At 54.2% G+C, this 17,663-nt stretch overlaps 2 protein-coding genes and 1 pseudogene across 7 annotated transcripts in view; 1 reads left to right on the forward strand and 2 right to left on the reverse strand.

Annotated features, from left to right (window-relative positions):
* PKD1 (polycystin 1, transient receptor potential channel interacting) overlaps positions 1-17,230 on the forward strand; it is a 49,563-nt gene extending 32,333 nt beyond the window's left edge. For both annotated transcript variants that reach the window (XM_036279909.1, XM_036279910.1), the window contains exons 23-46: positions 75-695; positions 859-1,015; positions 1,265-1,517; positions 1,615-1,810; positions 3,743-3,913; positions 3,998-4,141; positions 4,233-4,443; positions 4,545-4,671; positions 6,006-6,122; positions 6,210-6,259; positions 6,495-6,679; positions 6,783-6,876; positions 11,575-11,687; positions 11,769-11,971; positions 12,047-12,241; positions 12,666-12,805; positions 13,214-13,326; positions 13,802-13,949; positions 14,063-14,188; positions 14,459-14,633; positions 14,737-15,027; positions 15,116-15,250; positions 15,324-15,626; positions 15,723-17,230. In XM_036279909.1, coding sequence (XP_036135802.1) covers positions 75-695; positions 859-1,015; positions 1,265-1,517; positions 1,615-1,810; positions 3,743-3,913; positions 3,998-4,141; positions 4,233-4,443; positions 4,545-4,671; positions 6,006-6,122; positions 6,210-6,259; positions 6,495-6,679; positions 6,783-6,876; positions 11,575-11,687; positions 11,769-11,971; positions 12,047-12,241; positions 12,666-12,805; positions 13,214-13,326; positions 13,802-13,949; positions 14,063-14,188; positions 14,459-14,633; positions 14,737-15,027; positions 15,116-15,250; positions 15,324-15,626; positions 15,723-16,184 — 4,730 coding nt within the window. In that variant the 3' untranslated portion in view covers positions 16,185-17,230. The remainder of the gene's footprint in view (positions 1-74; positions 696-858; positions 1,016-1,264; positions 1,518-1,614; positions 1,811-3,742; positions 3,914-3,997; positions 4,142-4,232; positions 4,444-4,544; positions 4,672-6,005; positions 6,123-6,209; positions 6,260-6,494; positions 6,680-6,782; positions 6,877-11,574; positions 11,688-11,768; positions 11,972-12,046; positions 12,242-12,665; positions 12,806-13,213; positions 13,327-13,801; positions 13,950-14,062; positions 14,189-14,458; positions 14,634-14,736; positions 15,028-15,115; positions 15,251-15,323; positions 15,627-15,722) is intronic.
* On the reverse strand, positions 10,119-11,333 carry LOC118641506 (annotated as a pseudogene).
* A 5-nt stretch (positions 17,231-17,235) lies between the features above and the next one.
* The window catches only part of TSC2 (TSC complex subunit 2), a 39,362-nt gene continuing 38,934 nt past the window's right edge, over positions 17,236-17,663 (reverse strand). For all 5 annotated transcript variants that reach the window (XM_036279915.1, XM_036279914.1, XM_036279912.1 and 2 more), the window contains one exon: positions 17,236-17,610. In XM_036279915.1, the coding sequence (XP_036135808.1) occupies positions 17,440-17,610 (171 nt within the window). In that variant the 3' untranslated portion in view covers positions 17,236-17,439. The remainder of the gene's footprint in view (positions 17,611-17,663) is intronic.

Below are 17,663 nucleotides of genomic sequence, written 5' to 3' on the forward strand. Positions count from 1 at the left end.
TTCTCCCTACCAACCTCTCCCCAACCCTCCACCACTCCTCCCAACCTCTCTCCCCATGTCTCCCCCATCCACAGGTGATCTCATCCACCTGGCCAGCTCAGATGTGCAGGACCTGCAGCCCTCAGAGCTGGGGGCTGAGCCACCTTCACTGATGGTGGCATCCAGAGCCTACCAGCTGTCGTCGGCCCTCATGTGCATCCTCATGCGCTCCCGTGTGCTCAATGAGGAGCCCCTGACCCTAGCGGGTGAGGAGATTGTGGCGCAGGGCAAGCGCTCAGACCCACTGAGCCTGCTGTGCCAGGGCAACGCCTCGGGCCCCAGCTGCCACTTCTCCATCCCTGCTGCCTTCAGTGGGGCTCTGTCCAACCTCAGCGACGTGGTGCAGCTCATCTTCCTTGTTGACTCCAACCCATTTCCCTTCGGCTACATAAGCAACTACACCGTCTCCACCAAGGTGGCGTCTATGGCCTTCCAGACACAGGCTGGTGCCCAGATCCCCATTGGGCGGCTGGCCTCGGAGCGCGCCATCACTGTGAAGGTGCCCAACAGCTCCGACCAGGCTGCCTGGATCCACCGCATTCCTGCTGGTTCCACCATCGTCCCACCCCAGGCCTCGGTCAGTGCTGTGGTCACCCCTGACCACAGCAAACCTGAGGCCGGGCTGCACCTGCAGCTCACCTACACGGTGCTGAACGGTGGGTGCCATGGGCTGGGAACTGGGCTGTGGGGGAACCAGGGAGGAGCAGGAGCCATTTCCAGCATGGAGGTTCCTCCAGCCTCTGCAGCAGGGAGGGTTTGAGGGCTCTCGGGGTGTCCCCGAGGTGGATAGTCATCCAACCTTGCACATGCTGCCCTTAGAGCATTACCTGTCTGAGGAGCCAGAGCCCTACTTGGCTGTCTACCTGCACTCAGCACCCTGGCCCAATGAACACAACTGCTCGGCCAGCAGGAAGATCAGCCTGGAGGTGCTGGCGGGCAAGGACCACAGGCCTTACACCTTTTTCATCGCCCCGGGGTGAGGACCTGGGAATGGCCTGCATACTGGGTCACTGGGGCTGGTTTCTGAGGGCAAGTTGGATGTGATCAGATCCGTATGTGCCAAGGTCATGTGGGCTCCCTGTGGGAGCAGGTGTGCAGCAGTGATTGGGGTGTGGCCAGCCCTGGCCACACAGAGTGAGCGTGGCAGTGGCCGAGAATACTGCCCTGGCTTGAGACCAGGGACTGGGCAGGGTGTGGCTGTGACATTCCCCCCTTCTTCTCCCAGGACCAGAGATCTGAGCAAGAGTTACTACCTGAATCTGACCAGCCACTTCCGCTGGTCTTCTCTGGAAGTGTCTGTGGGCCTGTACACATCCCTGTGCCAATACTTCAGTGAGAAGGAGATGATGTGGCGGACAGAGGGGCTTGTGCCCCTGGAGGAGACCTCACCCAGCCAGGCTGTCTGCCTCACCCGCCACCTCACCGCCTTCGGAGCCAGCCTCTTTGTGCCCCCCAGCCATGTCCACTTCATCTTCCCTGTGAGTGGTGCCATGTAGCAGTGTGGAGGCCTAGCTCCATCCTGACACAGTGAAGCAAGGGCCGTGCTTCCTGGGCCTGATGATTCTTTCTCCCCAGGAGCCGGCCTTGGACATGAACTACATCGTCCTGCTGACGTGTGCCATGTGCCTGGTGACCTATGTGGTAATGGCTGTGATCCTGCGTAAACTGGACCAGCTCGACATTAGCCGGGTCCGCATTATCCCTTTCTGCGGGAAGGGGGGCCGCTTCAAATACGAGATCCTGGTCAAGACCGGCTGGGGCCGAGGCTCAGGTGAGGGGAGGGGCCCCCTCAGCCGGGCTGCTAGGCCACTCTCCTTTGCTCTGTCTGGTCACCTTCCCTAACAGTGATCGTCATAATAGATGACATAAAACAAGGTTTCATTTTACTGAATACTATGTGAAGTAGTAGCTTGTTAATCCTTCCAGTGTCCTGTGGACAGGTTGTCATCCTTTCTGACAGGAATGTTCCCTGTGTGAAGCAGGTGCTGTCAACCTGGATGATCTCGCTTTGTACAATCATGCGGAAGCTACTAATGTGTACAGGCTGTGTGAAAGCGAGCTTAGTGATCAGTGGGGAAAATTATTTTTATTTATTTATTTTTTTAAATGTTTTTTTCCTTTATTGATTTTAGAGAGAGAGAGGAAGTGAGAGGGAGAGAGAAATAGAAACATCGATGAGAGAGAACATCGACTGGCCGCCTCCTGCATGCCCCCCACCGGGGATCGGGCCCACAACCTGGGCATGTGTCCTGACCGGGAATCGAACTGGCGACCTCTTAGTGTATGGGTCGACACTCAACCACTGAGCCACACCGACTGGGCTATTATTTTCTTTTTTTCAACTTTGAATTTCCAATGGTATCCTTTATTATTATCTACTATAGTCTCTGGGAGTATGGTTAATAGATCCAATTTCTATCCTCTTGCATTGTAATAGTAGCAGAGGCTCTGGAAACCCTGGTAGTTCATTTTTTTTTTTTTTGTTAATCCTCACCCAAAGACATTTTTCCATTGATTCTTAGATGGAATGGAAGGGAGGGAGGGAGGGAGAGAGAAACATCGATGTGAGAGAGACACATCAATTGGTTGCTTTTCATATGACCCCAACCGGGACTGGGGATCAAACCTGCAACCCAGGTATGTGCCCTTGACCAGGAATCGAACCCAAGACCCTTTGGTCCTCGGGCTGACTCTCTAACCACTGCCCTAAACTGGCCAGGGTGGGAGATGATTATTAAATGACAATAAATTGTTGTGAAAATAAAGATTATTTCCAAGATGTCAAAACATACAGTTAGTACAGTGTAACTTGAAACATTTGGTTAATACGGTGTACTTAAAACATTAGACACTGGGAATTAAAGTGTTTTATTTGTTTGTGAAAAACTTATCAAGAATAGTTTGAACAGTATTCTCTTCTCTCATGTAACTCACAACACGGAGTGAACATCTTTTCTGTGCCTTGGCAAATTGCCATATTCCAACATTTCTTGTTTGCATTCTCCATAATGTGAAGTACCTTGGAGGATTATTTTAATATGAAGTTTTTGCCAGCATCAGTTGCTTCCTGACATGTTTATCCATTTTGTCACAGCCACTGTCCTTATTTATGCTAGTAAGTTTGTCACTGATGGCCTTTCTAGAGTCTCTTCAGCAGCGTCACTACACCTGTGGCTGCTGCTTCGGTAGGTCATTTAATACCTTTGATTCAGATTTCATACCCAGCGTTACTGTTTTCATTTCTTTGCTGTACTTTCATCATTGCTGGCCAGTCCCCTCTTTTGATGACCCATTCTTGTAAAACACCATGTGGCTTTATCTTTGGGAGACAAGCAGGCAGCACCTTTACACACTTGGTGGTCTGTGGGAACTGGAAGATGCATGGTGACCCATCATCAGCAGGCTTTGGAAGAAGTGACATGATTGGCCACTGACCAAGCTGTGCATCCCTTATTTACATGGTGGACTGAGGAGCTAGCAGCCAAGTTTATATTTTACACAGTTACCATCGTAACTAACATATGAATCATGTTGTTGGGGGCTGTGTTTGTTTAACAAGTTAGGCAACTGAGATTTGTGTTCATAAGAACTGAGCAGAGTGAGGATTGCCTGTACTTGAATGAAGGAAGACGAAAAAAATTGCTGGGGTCACATGTCTGGTGGGCAGCAAAACCCAGAGTCATGCTGCCTTTCCATCTTCCAGGTACCACGGCACATGTGGGCATCATGCTGTATGGGGTGGACAGCCGGAGTGGCCACCGGCACCTGGATGGGGACAGAGCATTTCAACGCAATAGCTTGGACATCTTCCAGATTGCCACCCCGCACAGCCTAGGAAGTGTGTGGAAGATCCGAGTGTGGCACGACAACAAAGGTCCGAGTGGGTACCTGCTGCTGCCCCTCTGTCCTGCCTGACTGGCACCCTGCAGCCCTGACCCAGCTCCTGCCCCCTCTGCAGGGCTCAGCCCTGCCTGGTTCCTGCAGCATGTCATCGTCAGGGACCTGCAGACTGCCCGCAGCACTTTCTTTTTGGTCAACGACTGGCTGTCAGTGGAGACTGAGGCTAATGGGGGCCTGGTGGAAAAAGAGGTGCTGGCAGCAAGTAAGACCCTATATCCCCTCCTGACCCCTTCGGCTGGAGGAGGAGCCAGTGCCTCTGTCCTCCTGAAGCTCCACCTGTGCCTTTTCTCTAGGTGACGCCGCCCTTCGTCGTTTCCAGCGCCTTCTGGTGGCTGAGCTCCAGCGTGGCTTTTTTGACAAACACATCTGGCTCTCCATATGGGACCGGCTGCCTCGAAGCCGCTTCACTCGAGTCCAGCGGGCCACCTGCTGTGTTCTCCTCATCTGCCTATTCCTGGGTGCCAATGCTGTGTGGTATGGGGTCGTGGGAGACACTGCCTACAGGTGGGTGCCTGTGGCGGGTTCAGATATACTCCCTATGCCCAACCCCTCTTGTTCCACCTCCCAGCCTAACCCAGCCAGGTCTCTCCTGTCTTGCCACATAGTGCGGGGCCTGTGTCCGGTCTGATTCCACTGAGTGTTGACACAATTGCTGTTGGCCTGGTGTCCAGTGTGGTTGTCTACCCCATCTACCTGGTTATCCTGTTCCTCTTCCGGATGTCCCGGAGCAAGGTGGGCTGGGCCAAGTGTCCATCAATAGATGAGTGGATAAAAACGCTGTGGTACATATACATAGTGGAGTACTATGCAGCTGTAAGAAAGAAAGATCTTATCCTTTGAGACCACATGGAGGGACCTGGAAAGTATTATCTTAAGAGAAACAAGTCAATCAGAGAAAGAAAAATATCACATGATCTTACTTATTTGTGGAATATAATGAACAAAACCAGCCGATGAATAAAATAGATCCAGAGACATAGAAGTAGGGTACAGACTGACAAACCTCAGAAGAGGGGGATGGGAGGGGAGGGAAGAGATAAACCACAGAATTTATATGCCTGTATGTGTAACCATGGACATAGACAACAATGCTGGGCGGAGTGGTGGGATTGGGAGGAGGGTGTCAATGGGGGAAAAAGGAGAAACATCTGTAACAACACAGTAATTATAATTTAAAAATAAAAAAGGTGGGCTGGGGACCTCGGAGCTCTGAAGGGTAAGCGCCTCATTGCCTCTGAAGGCTGTGCTGTCCGGTGTGGCAGCTAGAGAGGGAAAATCCTCAAGGCCTTTGGCTAGAGAAAAATAGACATACAGATTGTTGAAAGCATGAATGAGAGGATTTCGCTACCAACAGCACAGAAATGAACAGAACTTATCAGGGAGTCCCATTAGATAACTCAGAAGAAACAAACAAGTTCCTACCAAAACTGGCTCAAGGAGAAGTAGAAAATCTGAGCACACCTGTAGCAAGTAAAGAGGGTGAATTTAAAACCTCCCACAAAGAAAAGCCCAGATGGCCTCACTGATTATACCAAACAGTAACAGAGGAATCAGCAATCGTTCCCAGACTCAAAACCATGGAGGAGAAGGGAGCATTTCTTAACTCCTCCCACAGGCCACACTGCCCTGACGCCACAGCCAGGCAAGGACATCACGAGATGAGGGAGCCACAGATCACGCTCCCTTAGGATTATGCAGGCATAAATCCTTTACAGAATAGCAACAAATCAAATCCAGCAACTCATAAAACAGGACTATACACGCGGCCAAGAGGGATATACCCCAGGAATCCAGTACAGTAACATTAGCCATATGCAGCTATTTACATTTAGATTAAAATTAAATAGAACCAACACCTCAGTTCCTCAGTTGCACCAGCCACATTGAAGTGCTCCACGGCAGCGTGTGGCTAGTGGCTTCTGTGACAGTGCAGATATAGAATGTGTGCATTGTTCTGGAACATTCTCTAGGAAAACACTAGTCTAGACTCTGCCTGCTGAGGAGGTTGCATGTCTCCATGAAACAGGACCTAGAGCTGCCTGCTGACTACCTGACTCTCCCTGCAGGTGGCTGGGGCCCCAAACTCTACCCCTACAGGGCAGCAGGTCCTGGACATGGACAGCTACCTGGACTCGTCTGTGCTGGACAGCTCCTTCCTCACCTTCCGGGGGCTCCGTGCTGAGGTGAGGGCTCCAGAGGGCCCTCCTAGGTTGGATGGGTCCCACTGCCTCTGCGCAGCTCGGAGGCTGAGGCTCTCTACTTCTCAACAGGCCTTTGCTGGACAAATGAAAAGTGACTTGTTTCTGGATGATTCCAAAAGGTGGGGTTCCCTAGAGAAAACGTGAGCCTTGGTATAGTCAGGTGCACGTGTGCCGTGTTATGGGTATTTGGGCTGCATGTGCTGTGTCTTATGTCCTTGTCTGGTGTTTGTTGGCCCTCTGTGTTGTCACACAGTCCTGGGGGTATGTTTGCCTGGAAGCCCCACGAATCTGTGTGTGACTGGTTGTGTAGACGTTTTTCCCTGGGCTCCCCTTGCTGACCTGTGTCACCTATAGCCTGGTGTGCTGGCCATCCAGTGAAGGCACACTCAGTTGGCCAGACTTGCTGAGTGACCCATCCATCATGGGCAGCACCCTGCAGCGGCTGGCACGGGGTCGGATGGGCCACATTCTGGGCCCAGAAGAGGACAACCTCTCCCTGGTCAGCCCCTCCTCACCTGCCAAATACTTCTCAGCGTCAGGTGAGCAGGAATGGGAAGGCATACATAAGTTCTCCCCAAGAGGGTTCTAAGGCTTGGGGGGAGGAGCCCACAGCCTCCCTGATAACACATCTGCTTTCTTTAGATGAAGATCTGATCCGGCAGGTTCTGGCTGAAGGGGTCCACAGCCTGGCCCCCACCCAGGACACTCAAGTAGAAACAGATCTACTCACTGGCTTGTGAGTGCCCAACTCCCGGTGGGTGGAGATGTGTAGGGGACCCAGGCCAAGAAGCCCTGCTTCCTGCATGGGACTGGTCTCATGTTGTCCAGCCCCATGTCCCTAGTGTTGAGCTGGGGTAACGTTGTTTGGCCTCTGAGCCCCTCATCTGTTGAAAGACTTCATGGGGTCAGCTGTTGCCCAGCAGATGTTCACTGTAGTATAGCAGGAGTGAGGGACATTTGAGGAACAGAAAGGGTGGCTGTGTCCTGGCCGGTTTGGCTCAGTGGTAGTGTCGGCCCACGGATCAATGAGTTACGGGTTCAATTCCAGTCAAGGGCAGGTACCTTGGTTGCGGTTCGTCCCGGGCCCTGGTCGGGGTCGTGTGGGAGGCAACTAATGATGTGTCCCTCTCATGTTGATGTCTCTCTCTCTCTCTCTTCCTTTCAGTCTCTCCCTCCCACTCTATCTGCAGATAAATTGAAAAATATCCTCAGGTGAGGATTAAAAAAAAAAAAAAAGGGGTGGCTGTGATGAGGAATCATTGACAGGTTTTTAAATACTCTATTTTTTTTTCTTTTGAGACTACTGGTTTCCAGTTTAGTTACAAGATTCATTAGGAATTACCTTCTACTTTTTGTTGTTGTTAATCCTCACTCAAGGGTATTTTTCCATTGATATTTATTTATTTATTTTTTATCCTCACCCGAGAAAATTTCTCCATTTTTTGTTCAGATAGAGTGGGGAGGGAGAGAGAGAGAGAGAAACATCGACGTGAAAGGGACACATTGAGTGGCTGCCACCCGCACGACCCAACCAGGGCCGGGGACAAACTGCAACCGAGGTACATGCCCTTAGGGGGAACTGAACCCGGGTCTCTCTGGTCCGCAGGCTGATGCTCTACCGCTGAACCAAACTGGCCAGGGCTCCATTGATTTTTAGAGTGGAAAGGAGGGAGGGAGGGAGAAAGAGAAAGAAACATCAGTGTGAGGGAGACACATTAATTAGTTGCCTCCTGCACACACCCCAACATGCCCTTGACTGGGAGTCAAACCCATGAGCCTTTGGTGCGTGGGCCAACACTCTAACCACGGAGCCACACCACCCAGGCACCTTCTACTTCTTTTCTCCTGTGTATCTATTTTAATATCCACATTTCCATTCCTTTTAACTCTTCTAATTTTTTTTATTTTTTTATTTTTAGAGAGAGGGGAAGGGAGAGGGAGAGAGAGATAGAAACATCGATGAGAGAGAACACAGATTGGCTGCCTCCTGCACACACCCCCCACCCAGGGACCTGGCCCACAACCTGGGCGTGTGCCCTGACCGGGAATAGAACCAGCGACCTCTTGGTGCAGGGGTCGACGCTCAACCACTGAGCCACACTGGCCGGGCAACTCTTCTCATTTCCAAGCAACCAAAAATTACTGAGATGTACAAACTGTCTGAGAACACAGAGAAAAAGGGAAAGTTTATCCAATCATTTTATGAAGACAGAGAAGCATGACATGATGGCATTTTTATGAAGAAATTGCCAATTGCTTAAAAACTGGGGTAGAAATTATAAACTGGGGTAGATTCTGGGGTAGAAATTATAAACTGATCACCCCAAATTGTGGCAGCACACACCGTTTCAGACATTGATCGTCTGCCTAACAGCATCTCCTCATGGATATTTAGTGTGCAGTGCAGACTTAACAGCCAACACAGAGCACTGGATTTCCCCATTGAGGCATTTCCACCCCAGCCAAAAATTCTGTATTCTTTCTTGACTTCTCTGTCTGCATCCTTCCTCACACAAGCCTTCCCTTCATCTGCCCTTGCACTTTTGCACCTTTCATCCAGGCGTCATCTGCCTGGTCCATTCCAGGCCACCGTAGCAGTCCTGCTCCTCCCTCTGCACCAGAGCGAGCCTGCTCCCTGAGGCAGGCCCTGTCTTGGCCCTCCTGGGGCACTGGTTAGCTATGGCTGAGTAGTGGCTTACCCCAAAATTTAGGGTTTAAAACAACTCAGATAGCAGGCATGTCGATGAGGGCTGTTAGTGGGAGGCCTCAGCTCCTCTGTCTGGACCTCGCCACCGAGCTGCTCAAGTGTCCTTACAACGTGGCAGCCAGTGTCCCCAGAGGGGGTGGTCCAAGAGAGAAAAACAGAAGTCAGTTTCCTTGATCACCCAGCCTCTTTAGTCATACACTGTCATTCCACAGTGTCCTCTTGGTTTCTCTGTGGGAGGAAAAAATGTAGGGATATGATGCCAGGAGGGAAATGTCATTGGGGTGACTTGAGGCGACCCACAGGACTGAGTGCATTCTTTACATGCTGCACCAGCCGTACCAGTCTGGCCCCACAGCTCCCCAAATCTTCTGCCACCTTCCCTCTGGCAGGTGGCACCACATCCCTTCAGCTACAGCATCCCTCGCTCTTCTGCCTCCATCTTTTGTATCTGCTGCTCCTTCTACCTAGGCTGCTCCTCCCCAGGACAAGAGCCTCTTGGTCTACTTATTCATCCAGAGCTACCTAATCAGAACCTTCCTCCCTACCTTTAGTAGATGTAGTAAGGTACAATGACATGGACCTATGCATGTGCACACACGCACACACAGATGTAGGCCTCCGCCCGCTCCCTTGCTTCCTGTACATTAAACAGTGTTCATGCTTATTGTTTGCTTTCTCCACTGGTATGTGCACATTGTAAGTACATGGACTGTTCTTTTCTCTCAGCGCCTGGCATTTAGTAGGGGATCAACATACTTGTTGAATGACTGAAGGAAAAACAAACATAGTCTTTGCTGTCGTGCAGCTTATAGTTTAATGTAAAATTCTATGTGTTCTGTGCTGTATCCACTATATGACCTGATAAAACATGTTTATACCCACATGTAAGATATAAACATATGCACACATAGAAAAGGACTAGAAATAACCATTGACACTACTGTTCCTTGCATGATGGAAATGCTAGTATTAAGTATCTGTTCTCTCTTTTTTAAAAAAATGTAAACATTTAATGAACTGTGTAGGGCTGGGATGGGATAGATTTGCCACATGTTGGGGACACCAAAGCAGGGCCCATGGTGGTGGCTGGACTTGCTACCTTTGGGTCTGGCACAAGGATTTTGGGGGGGGGGGGCGGATTTTGTGTATGTGTGTGTGTTTGCCAAGATTTTATTACAGAACTGTGAAAAACAAGTTTCTCAGTGTGGGGAATGGTGGCCTCTGAGCCTTTGCTTGGTGTCTGTAATGAAGAGGTGACTCCTCAGAAGCTGTCAGCATTCACCATCTTTATGTGTTTGTTCTTCCAAAGTGGTAGCCTCTGACTGAGCACGCAGGTCTTTGTACACGGTCTCCGCAGTGTGACACATCTGTTTGAGCTGTTTCCAAACAGCTGATCTTTCTTTGCCATTTTCTGGGTGAACTCTTGGAGCTTTTCCTGAGTGGTCTTGTGGTGATTATAAACCTGATGATACATCCTCTCCTCCAGCTTCTCTGTCAGGTCTGAAACCTTGACCTTGAGGCTGTCCCTGAAGTTGGTCATGAGTGCATGACCCTTCTGCCTGCTTTGGTTGATGATTTTTTAATCAACTCCTGGGCCCTCTTCAGGATCTCGATGCTTGACCAGAAAGGAAAAGTCGGGTCCTGACTTCCTTCCCAGCATCATCAGCTGGTGATGGGCACTGGAGGTGGCAATAGCAAGGCTAGAAACCTGACTTCTCCTGGCCCCTGACCAGCTTCCTCTTCACTGCTCTCCTCGCCCTGCTGCTGCCCCTCGCTCTCCGACGGCTGTTACTCCTGCTCCCTACTGTCCGTGGGGCACGTGCACTCCCTGTTGCTCCACCTTGTCTTCTGTTCTCTGTTTATTATTACTCTACTTTCTAAAAAAGAGTTTGTGCTACTTTTATAATCAGAAAAGTCAATTTCAAGAAAAAAAATGTTTTTCATTGCCATCTCTGTGATCTTCCACCTCCATAGACATTATTGCCTTTTATTCTTTAGGAAATACGTAAGCCAGAAATATGTAGATAGCTCAGCAGTAGGCACATACTAAGATTTGGGGACCTGTTCTCTTCTGCTTCTGCAATCAGGGCACAGCTGTGCAGACGTCACCCTAAGTGCGTGCACTGCCTTCTCAGTAAGTGCCTGTCTGGGTCTTGCATCCCTTTTCCTCCCCCTTCTTTCTTCCCATTCCTTCTTGCTCTCGCTCTTGGGGTAGCATCTCTGGAGCTGAGAAAGGCAGATGGCACCATGAGAGACATGGTGTCTGTCTCCTGTAGAGTGCTATATACTATTGGAATTTGACATATACACATGTCCTTGACCAAAAGTGAGTCTTAGGTTGCAAATGTGCACCAGCTCCGGGCTCCTGTGTACTGTGTGCAGCGGGCAGGCGGAGGAGGAAGGCCCCAGGCATGGGGCGTGCTCACTGGAAGCCAGTCATAGTTTGCTGGTGTGAAGAGCAGGCAGTGGGACGCCGCTGCAGTCATGCTGTAAAGGTGCTGCACCTGGAGGGTGGCAGGACAGGAGAGGTGGGACACAGATGTGGGGCAAGGCTGATGGAGTAAGCAGGAAGTGAAAGAGAGAGAAAGACAGGCTGACAGGACTTCCTGGCCTTAGGGTAGGGGTGAGGGGCAAAGCCCAGAGAGCCTCAAGGTACTGCCCCACAGGTGAGGCGGACAGTGTGTGGGCTGATGGGTGAGTGCTAACTGTTCCCTTCCTGTGCCTCAGGTCCAGCGCTGCTGGGGAGAGGACTGAGATGCTGATGCTGCAGAGGCTGGGGGAGAGGGGTCTGCCCAGCCCTGGCCTGACCTGGGAGCAGTCAGCAAAGCTCTCCAGGACAGGTGCGCTCAGGTGTCCCTCAGGATGCCCCTCCCTGCCCCTCCCTCTGGCCCCCAGTCACCTATCTGTCTCTGCCTCCCCAGGGCTGGTGGAGGGTCTGCGGAAGCGACTGCTGCCAGCTTGGTGTGCACCCTTGGCCCATGGGCTCAGCCTGCTACTGGTGGCTCTGGCCGTGGGGGTCTCAGGGTGGGTCGGTGCCAGCTTCCCCCCTGGTGTGAGTGTCATGTGGCTCCTCTCAAGCAGCTCCAGCTTCCTGGCCTCATTCCTTGGCTGGGAGCCGCTCAAGGTGAGTGGGATGCAGAAGGGCCAGGCTGCGAGCCTCTGGTACTTGTGGGCCCCTCTGATGTCACCCCCGGCCCAGGTCCTGCTGGAAGCCCTATACTTCTCATTGGTGGCCAAGCGGCTGCACCCTGATGAGGACGACACCCTGGTGGAGAGTCCAGCTGTGACACCTGTGAGTGAGCGTGTGCCACGTGTACGGCCCCCCCACGGCTTTGCACTCTTTTTGGCAAAGGAGGAAGCCCGAAAAGTCAAGAGGCTCCACAAGATGCTGAGGGTGAGTGAGGCTGTTGCAGCCAGTGCCTGCCTACCTTCTTTACCTCTTGTCTAGTGCAGCCTCTTCTCAAAAACCTCACAGGTGCCCCTTCCCCTCCAAGAAAGGTGCTAGGGCTCTGCAGCCTGTGTCCATCTCCCTCCTATTACCCCAACTCCTCATGCCCCTAGTTCTGGCTCTGCCCTTTCTTGTGCCCAGTTCCAGTGCCTGCTTTTGACTGGTCTGGCAGGGCTCTGTGTCTGGTGTGATTTCCTTGGCCTTCAGTGGATCACATGTCTGCTCCCAGGTGGGGCACTGGTAGGGTGTCTGTGCTGCCCTTTCTCAGTGCTAGGCACCCTGGCTGTGGGCAGTTTGTTGTCCAGAGCCTTGTCCTGTTACAGTGGCCGGGCTGGGATTGGCTGACACCAGGGCCGTCCCTGACCCCCAGAGCCTCCTGGTGTACATGCTTTTCCTGCTGGTGACACTGCTGGCCAACTACGGGGATGCCTCATGCCACAGCCACGCCTACCGCCTGCAAAGTGCCATCAGGCAGGAGCTAGATAGCCGGGCCTTCCTGGCTATCACCCGGTACGGACACCCTATATGCATGTACACGCCTGCTGGGCCAGGGTGGTTAATGCCAACCAGGGTTCACCTTGATCCTGCCCTTGATCCAGCTCAGCCCCCATGGGACATTGGGAAGGGTCTTGATGGGTTTTTGGTTGTCAGGACTGGAGTGGGTGCTGCTGGCAATGGATAGAGACCAGAGATACTGTTAAAGATTGTCCAGCACCCAGGACAGCCTGTAACAGAGTTGTCTGTCCCCAACCAACAATAGGCCAATATTGAGGAATCAGGTCATGTTTTGTCCCCTCCAGAGGCACTGACAGCCTCTTATGGGCTGGTCTGCGCCAGGGTTGTAGTAGTTGTGCTCCCTGGACCTCTGACCCCTGGGAGCTGAGGGGTGGAGCATGTGACTGTGTCTGGTGCAAGCAGGTCTGATGAGTTCTGGCCGTGGATGACCCATGTGCTGCTCCCCTACGTCCACGGGAACCAGTCCAGCCCAGAGCTGGGGCCCCCACGGTTGCGGCAGGTGCGGCTGGAGGAAGGTGAGCTGGGGGCCACTCTAGTACTTGTCCCTGCTCTTTTCCAAAGAGAAGCCTTTGTCTGGGTTCTGGGTCAGCTCCCCGGCTGTGTGACCTTTACCTCTCCCTGCCTCATTTTCTTTTTTTTATTTAATTTATTTTCTTTATTGATTTTAGAGAGAAGGGAAGGGAGAGAGAAACATCAATGAGAGAGAACATCGATTGGCTGCCTCCTACATACCCCCCACTGGGAATTGGGCCCACAACCAGGGTATGTGCCCTGACCGGGAATCGAACTGGTGACCTCCTGGTGCATGAGTCTATGCTCAACCACTGAGCCACACCAGCCGGGCTCATATTATCAGTCAGTGAGACCAGGACATCTACCTTCAGGATTGCTGGGGAGGTTATAGGGAAGATCATGTAGAACAGCCCAGGCAGCTGGTAAACAGTAAGCTCCCGTTTTAGTCATGCTCAATCCCCAGCCCTCTGATTTCAGCACTCTGCCCAGACCGTCCTGGCTCAGGGGCTGGTACGTGCGCAGCAGCTTCAGGTGGCTTCAGCACCAGCGACTACGGCATTGGCTGGGGGAGTGCTGCCCACAATGGCTCTGAGATGTGGGCCTACTCTGCACCAGACCTGCTGGGGTGAGCACAGGAGGGGTCAGGGTGTTCTCCAAAGGAGCCCCCTCAACCCAGCCAGCATGGCTTCCAGGTTGCTGCAGGGCTGGGCTGTGTCTAACACTGCCCCTCACTCGCAGCGTCTGGTACTGGGGCTACTGCTCTGTGTACGACAGCGGGGGCTACGTGCAGGAGCTGGGGCTGAGCCTGGAGGAGAGCCGTGCGCAGCTGGGCTTTCTGCAGCTGCACAACTGGATCGACAACAGGTAAGCACTCGAGACAGGCTGCCTCGTTCTGCCATTGTCCGCTGGGCATTCGGCAGTCCCCCCTCATCAGAGTGGTCCCCCCTCGTCAAAGATCCCAGTTTACTCCCACTCTCCAGCTTTGTCGCTCTAGGTCAGTCCCAGAGGTGGCCTCCACTTCCTCCCCAGTCCATACAACCCGCACCAGAGGCCCTGCCTCCAGGGTCCCTGGGGCAGCAATTCCTTCCCTCTCACCCCTCCCTCGTCTCTCCTCACCCCTGTCCCCCCGCGTAGGAGCCGCGCGGTGTTCGTGGAGCTCACACGCTACAGCCCGGCTGTGGGGCTGCACGCCGCCGTCACGCTGCGCCTGGAGTTCCCTACGGCTGGACACGCCGTGGCTGCCCTCAGCATCCGCCCATTTGCCCTGCGGCGCCTAAGCTCCGGCCTCTCTTTGCCTCTGCTCACCACGGTATGCTCCGCCTTCCTGTCCCCGCCCCCAGCACATCCCAGCCCCGCCCCCAGCACATCCCGACGCCGCCCACTCGGGTCCTGACCCGGCCCCACCCCTGCAGGTGAGCCTGTTGCTGTTCGCACTGTACTTCTCAGTGGCCGAGGCGCGTGCCTGGCGTAGGGAGGGGCGTGTGCGCATGGCACGGCCTGGGGCCTGGGCGAGGTGGCTGCTGGTGGCGCTGACTGCCACTGCAGCCCTCCTGCGCCTGGCCCAGCTGGGCGCCGCCGACCGCCAGTGGACGCGCTTCATGCGCCGCCGCCCGCGCCGCTTCACCAGCTTCGAGCAGGTGGCGCAGCTGAGCGCTGCAGCCCGTGGCCTGGCCGCCTCACTGCTTTTCCTGCTCTTGGTCAAGGTGAGGGCTGGGCCAGCGGGCCTGGGGTTGGGCGGGCTGGGCGGGCTGGGCCAGGGTTGGTCGGCTGACGCGACGCCCTTGCCCACAGGCCGCCCAGCAGCTGCGCTTTGTGCGCCAGTGGTCGGTTTTCAGCAAGACTTTGTGCCGGGCCCTGCCGGAGCTCCTGGGGGCAGCCTTAGGCCTGGTGACACTTGCTGTGGCCTATGCTCAGCTGGCCGTCCTGGTAGGTAACAGTGGGGGTCCAGGGGGAGGCTTAGCCTGGGGCGCACCCCTCACTTGTGCCACCTTTCCTTCAGCTGGTATCCTCTTGCGTGGACTCACTTATGAGCGCCGCCCAGGCCCTCTTGGTGGTGTGCCCCAGAGCTGGTTGGACGGAGCTGTGCCCAGAGGCCTGGCGCCTGTCCCCCCTGCTGTGCACTGGGCTCTGGGCCTTGAGGCTATGGGGTGCCCTGAGGCTGGGGGCAGTCCTTCTCCGGTGGCGGTACCATACTCTGCGAGGGGAGCTTTATCGCCCAGCTTGGGAGCCACAGGACTATGAGATGGTGGAATTGTTACTGCGCAGACTCCGCCTCTGGATGGGCTTCAGCAAGGTCAAGGAGGTGGGTACGGCCCAGTGGGGGGGAGAGGGACGCAACCCTGGGCCCAGGTGGGCCCAGGGTGCAGCCGGACTGACCGAGCCCCTGTGCCGCCCCCAGTTCCGCCACAAAGTCCGCTTTGAAGGGATGGAGCCACTGCCCTCCCGTTCATCCAGGGGCTCCAAGTCATCCCCAGATGTGCCTCCACCTACAGGGGACTCCGATGCTTCCCGTCTCTCCACCTCTTCTAGCCAGCTGGATGGGCTGAGTGTGGGCAGGCCAGGGCCGCGGGGAGAACCCGAGCCCTCCCGCCTCCAAGCTGTGTTCGAGGCCCTACTTGCCCAGTTTGACCGACTCAACCAGGCCACAGAGGACGTCTACCAGCTGGAGCGAAGGCTGCAGAGTCTGCATGGCCGCAGAACCAGCAGGCTCCCAGCCTCACCTCCTCCTGGCCCCTCCACAGGCCTGCAGCCAACCCTGCCCAGCCGCCTTGCCCGGGCTAGTCGAGGCATCGGCCTGGCTACAGGCCCCAGTAGGGCTTCCCTACGGGCCAAGAACAAGGTCCACCCCAGCAGCACTTAGTCCCAAGGGCCTGAGCTTATGCCCTTTGGGCCTGTGGCTTCACTCCGGCCCCTTGGGCTGGAGAGGCAATGCTCAGTATTACCTTCTGCCACCCTCAAGGTCTAGGGCCAGGCAGAACAGCTGCATGCAGCTCCCCCAGAGAGCGGGCAGCACTTGTCTCTCTGTGGGCTTCAGCACTTTAAAGAGGCCTATTGGCCAGCCAGGACCCAGGGTCCCCTCCCCAGCTCCCTGTGGGAGGACACAGCAGTATTGGACTGAGTGCCCAGCCCAAGACACTAATTTATTTCCCGAGTCCTCAGGTACAGCGGGCTGTGCCCGGCCCACCTCCTGAGCAGACATTTCCCCCTTGCTAAGGATCCAGGCTGCGGGGAGGGAATCTGCACCCCTTGTTATCCTCCCCCTAAATTATTACCTCTCCTGTCCCCTGCTGAGTGCACTCACTTTTGGCTGCCGTCTGTGTGTCTATTGTCAGTAATTTATATGGGGTTAAAAATGTATATATTTTTGTACGTTGCTCTTTTTTCACTAGGGCCAAGGGGCCTGGTGGCTGCAATGGCCTGGTGCCCACTGTTGCCTGCATTGAGGGGGAGCTGGGACTGCAGAGCTGGCCTCCTTCCCTAGACACCTTCCTACATGGCCAAAGAAGCAACAGCTGCTTCTTGTGTCCAAGTCTGGCCCTGCACAGGTGCTGGGACAGCTACTCCCCAGGCACTTCTTATCACCATTGTGGCCTTGTTCTCCTGCCCTGCCCAAGGCCAGGCAGCGAGAGTCAGGGACGAGGCCTACTGGTGTTGGGTCTGAAAAAGGAACAGCACTAGTATGTGGCAAAGGGGACCCTAGGTGGTTAGGGGGAAAAGACCCCTCCCTGGAGCTGGCTCCTGGGGCTGGGGAAGGTGTGTGAACACTTATGTGAGGCTTTCCTGAAGGGGTGGGGCCTTGATGACAGTGTGACAAGTCCCCTTAAGGCTTCTGTGGGCATGGCCAAAGCTTCAGCCTTGATCCCCCTTCCCCTACCCCCAAACAGACAAAGTCAAATAAATGAGTTGGCTGACTGCTACTTGTGTTTATGTCCGAGCATGGAGGGCCATTGGGCACAGCAACAGCCCCAGCTGGGCTTTGTGACCGCTTTATTCCTTTGCACAAATAAATACTGCCCAGTGCCTTGTAGAGGGCAGGGAGGGTATAGCAGGGCAGCTGCAGGGAGCCCTGGGCATGTCCTCAGCATCTTAGTGAGCGCCAACAGGACCAGGCAGCCTCACACGAACTCTGTGAAGTCATCTACAGAGGAGATGAGGCGCTTCCGCTGGCCCGTCTCATAGGTGGGCACAGGCTCAGCCGGGGCTTGCACTGGGGCTTTGGCATGGCCCAGGGGGTGCATCTGCATCAGGGGCAGGCTTGGGTTCGAGTAGTGGGCTTCCTCACGGATCTGAGAAGAGAGAAGGCCTTCGCAGCAAGCCCAGACGGGCAGCACATGTTCTT

Source organism: Molossus molossus, unplaced genomic scaffold (genome assembly GCF_014108415.1).
Source record: "Molossus molossus isolate mMolMol1 unplaced genomic scaffold, mMolMol1.p scaffold_m16_p_3, whole genome shotgun sequence".
Classification (NCBI taxonomy): domain Eukaryota; kingdom Metazoa; phylum Chordata; class Mammalia; order Chiroptera; family Molossidae; genus Molossus; species Molossus molossus.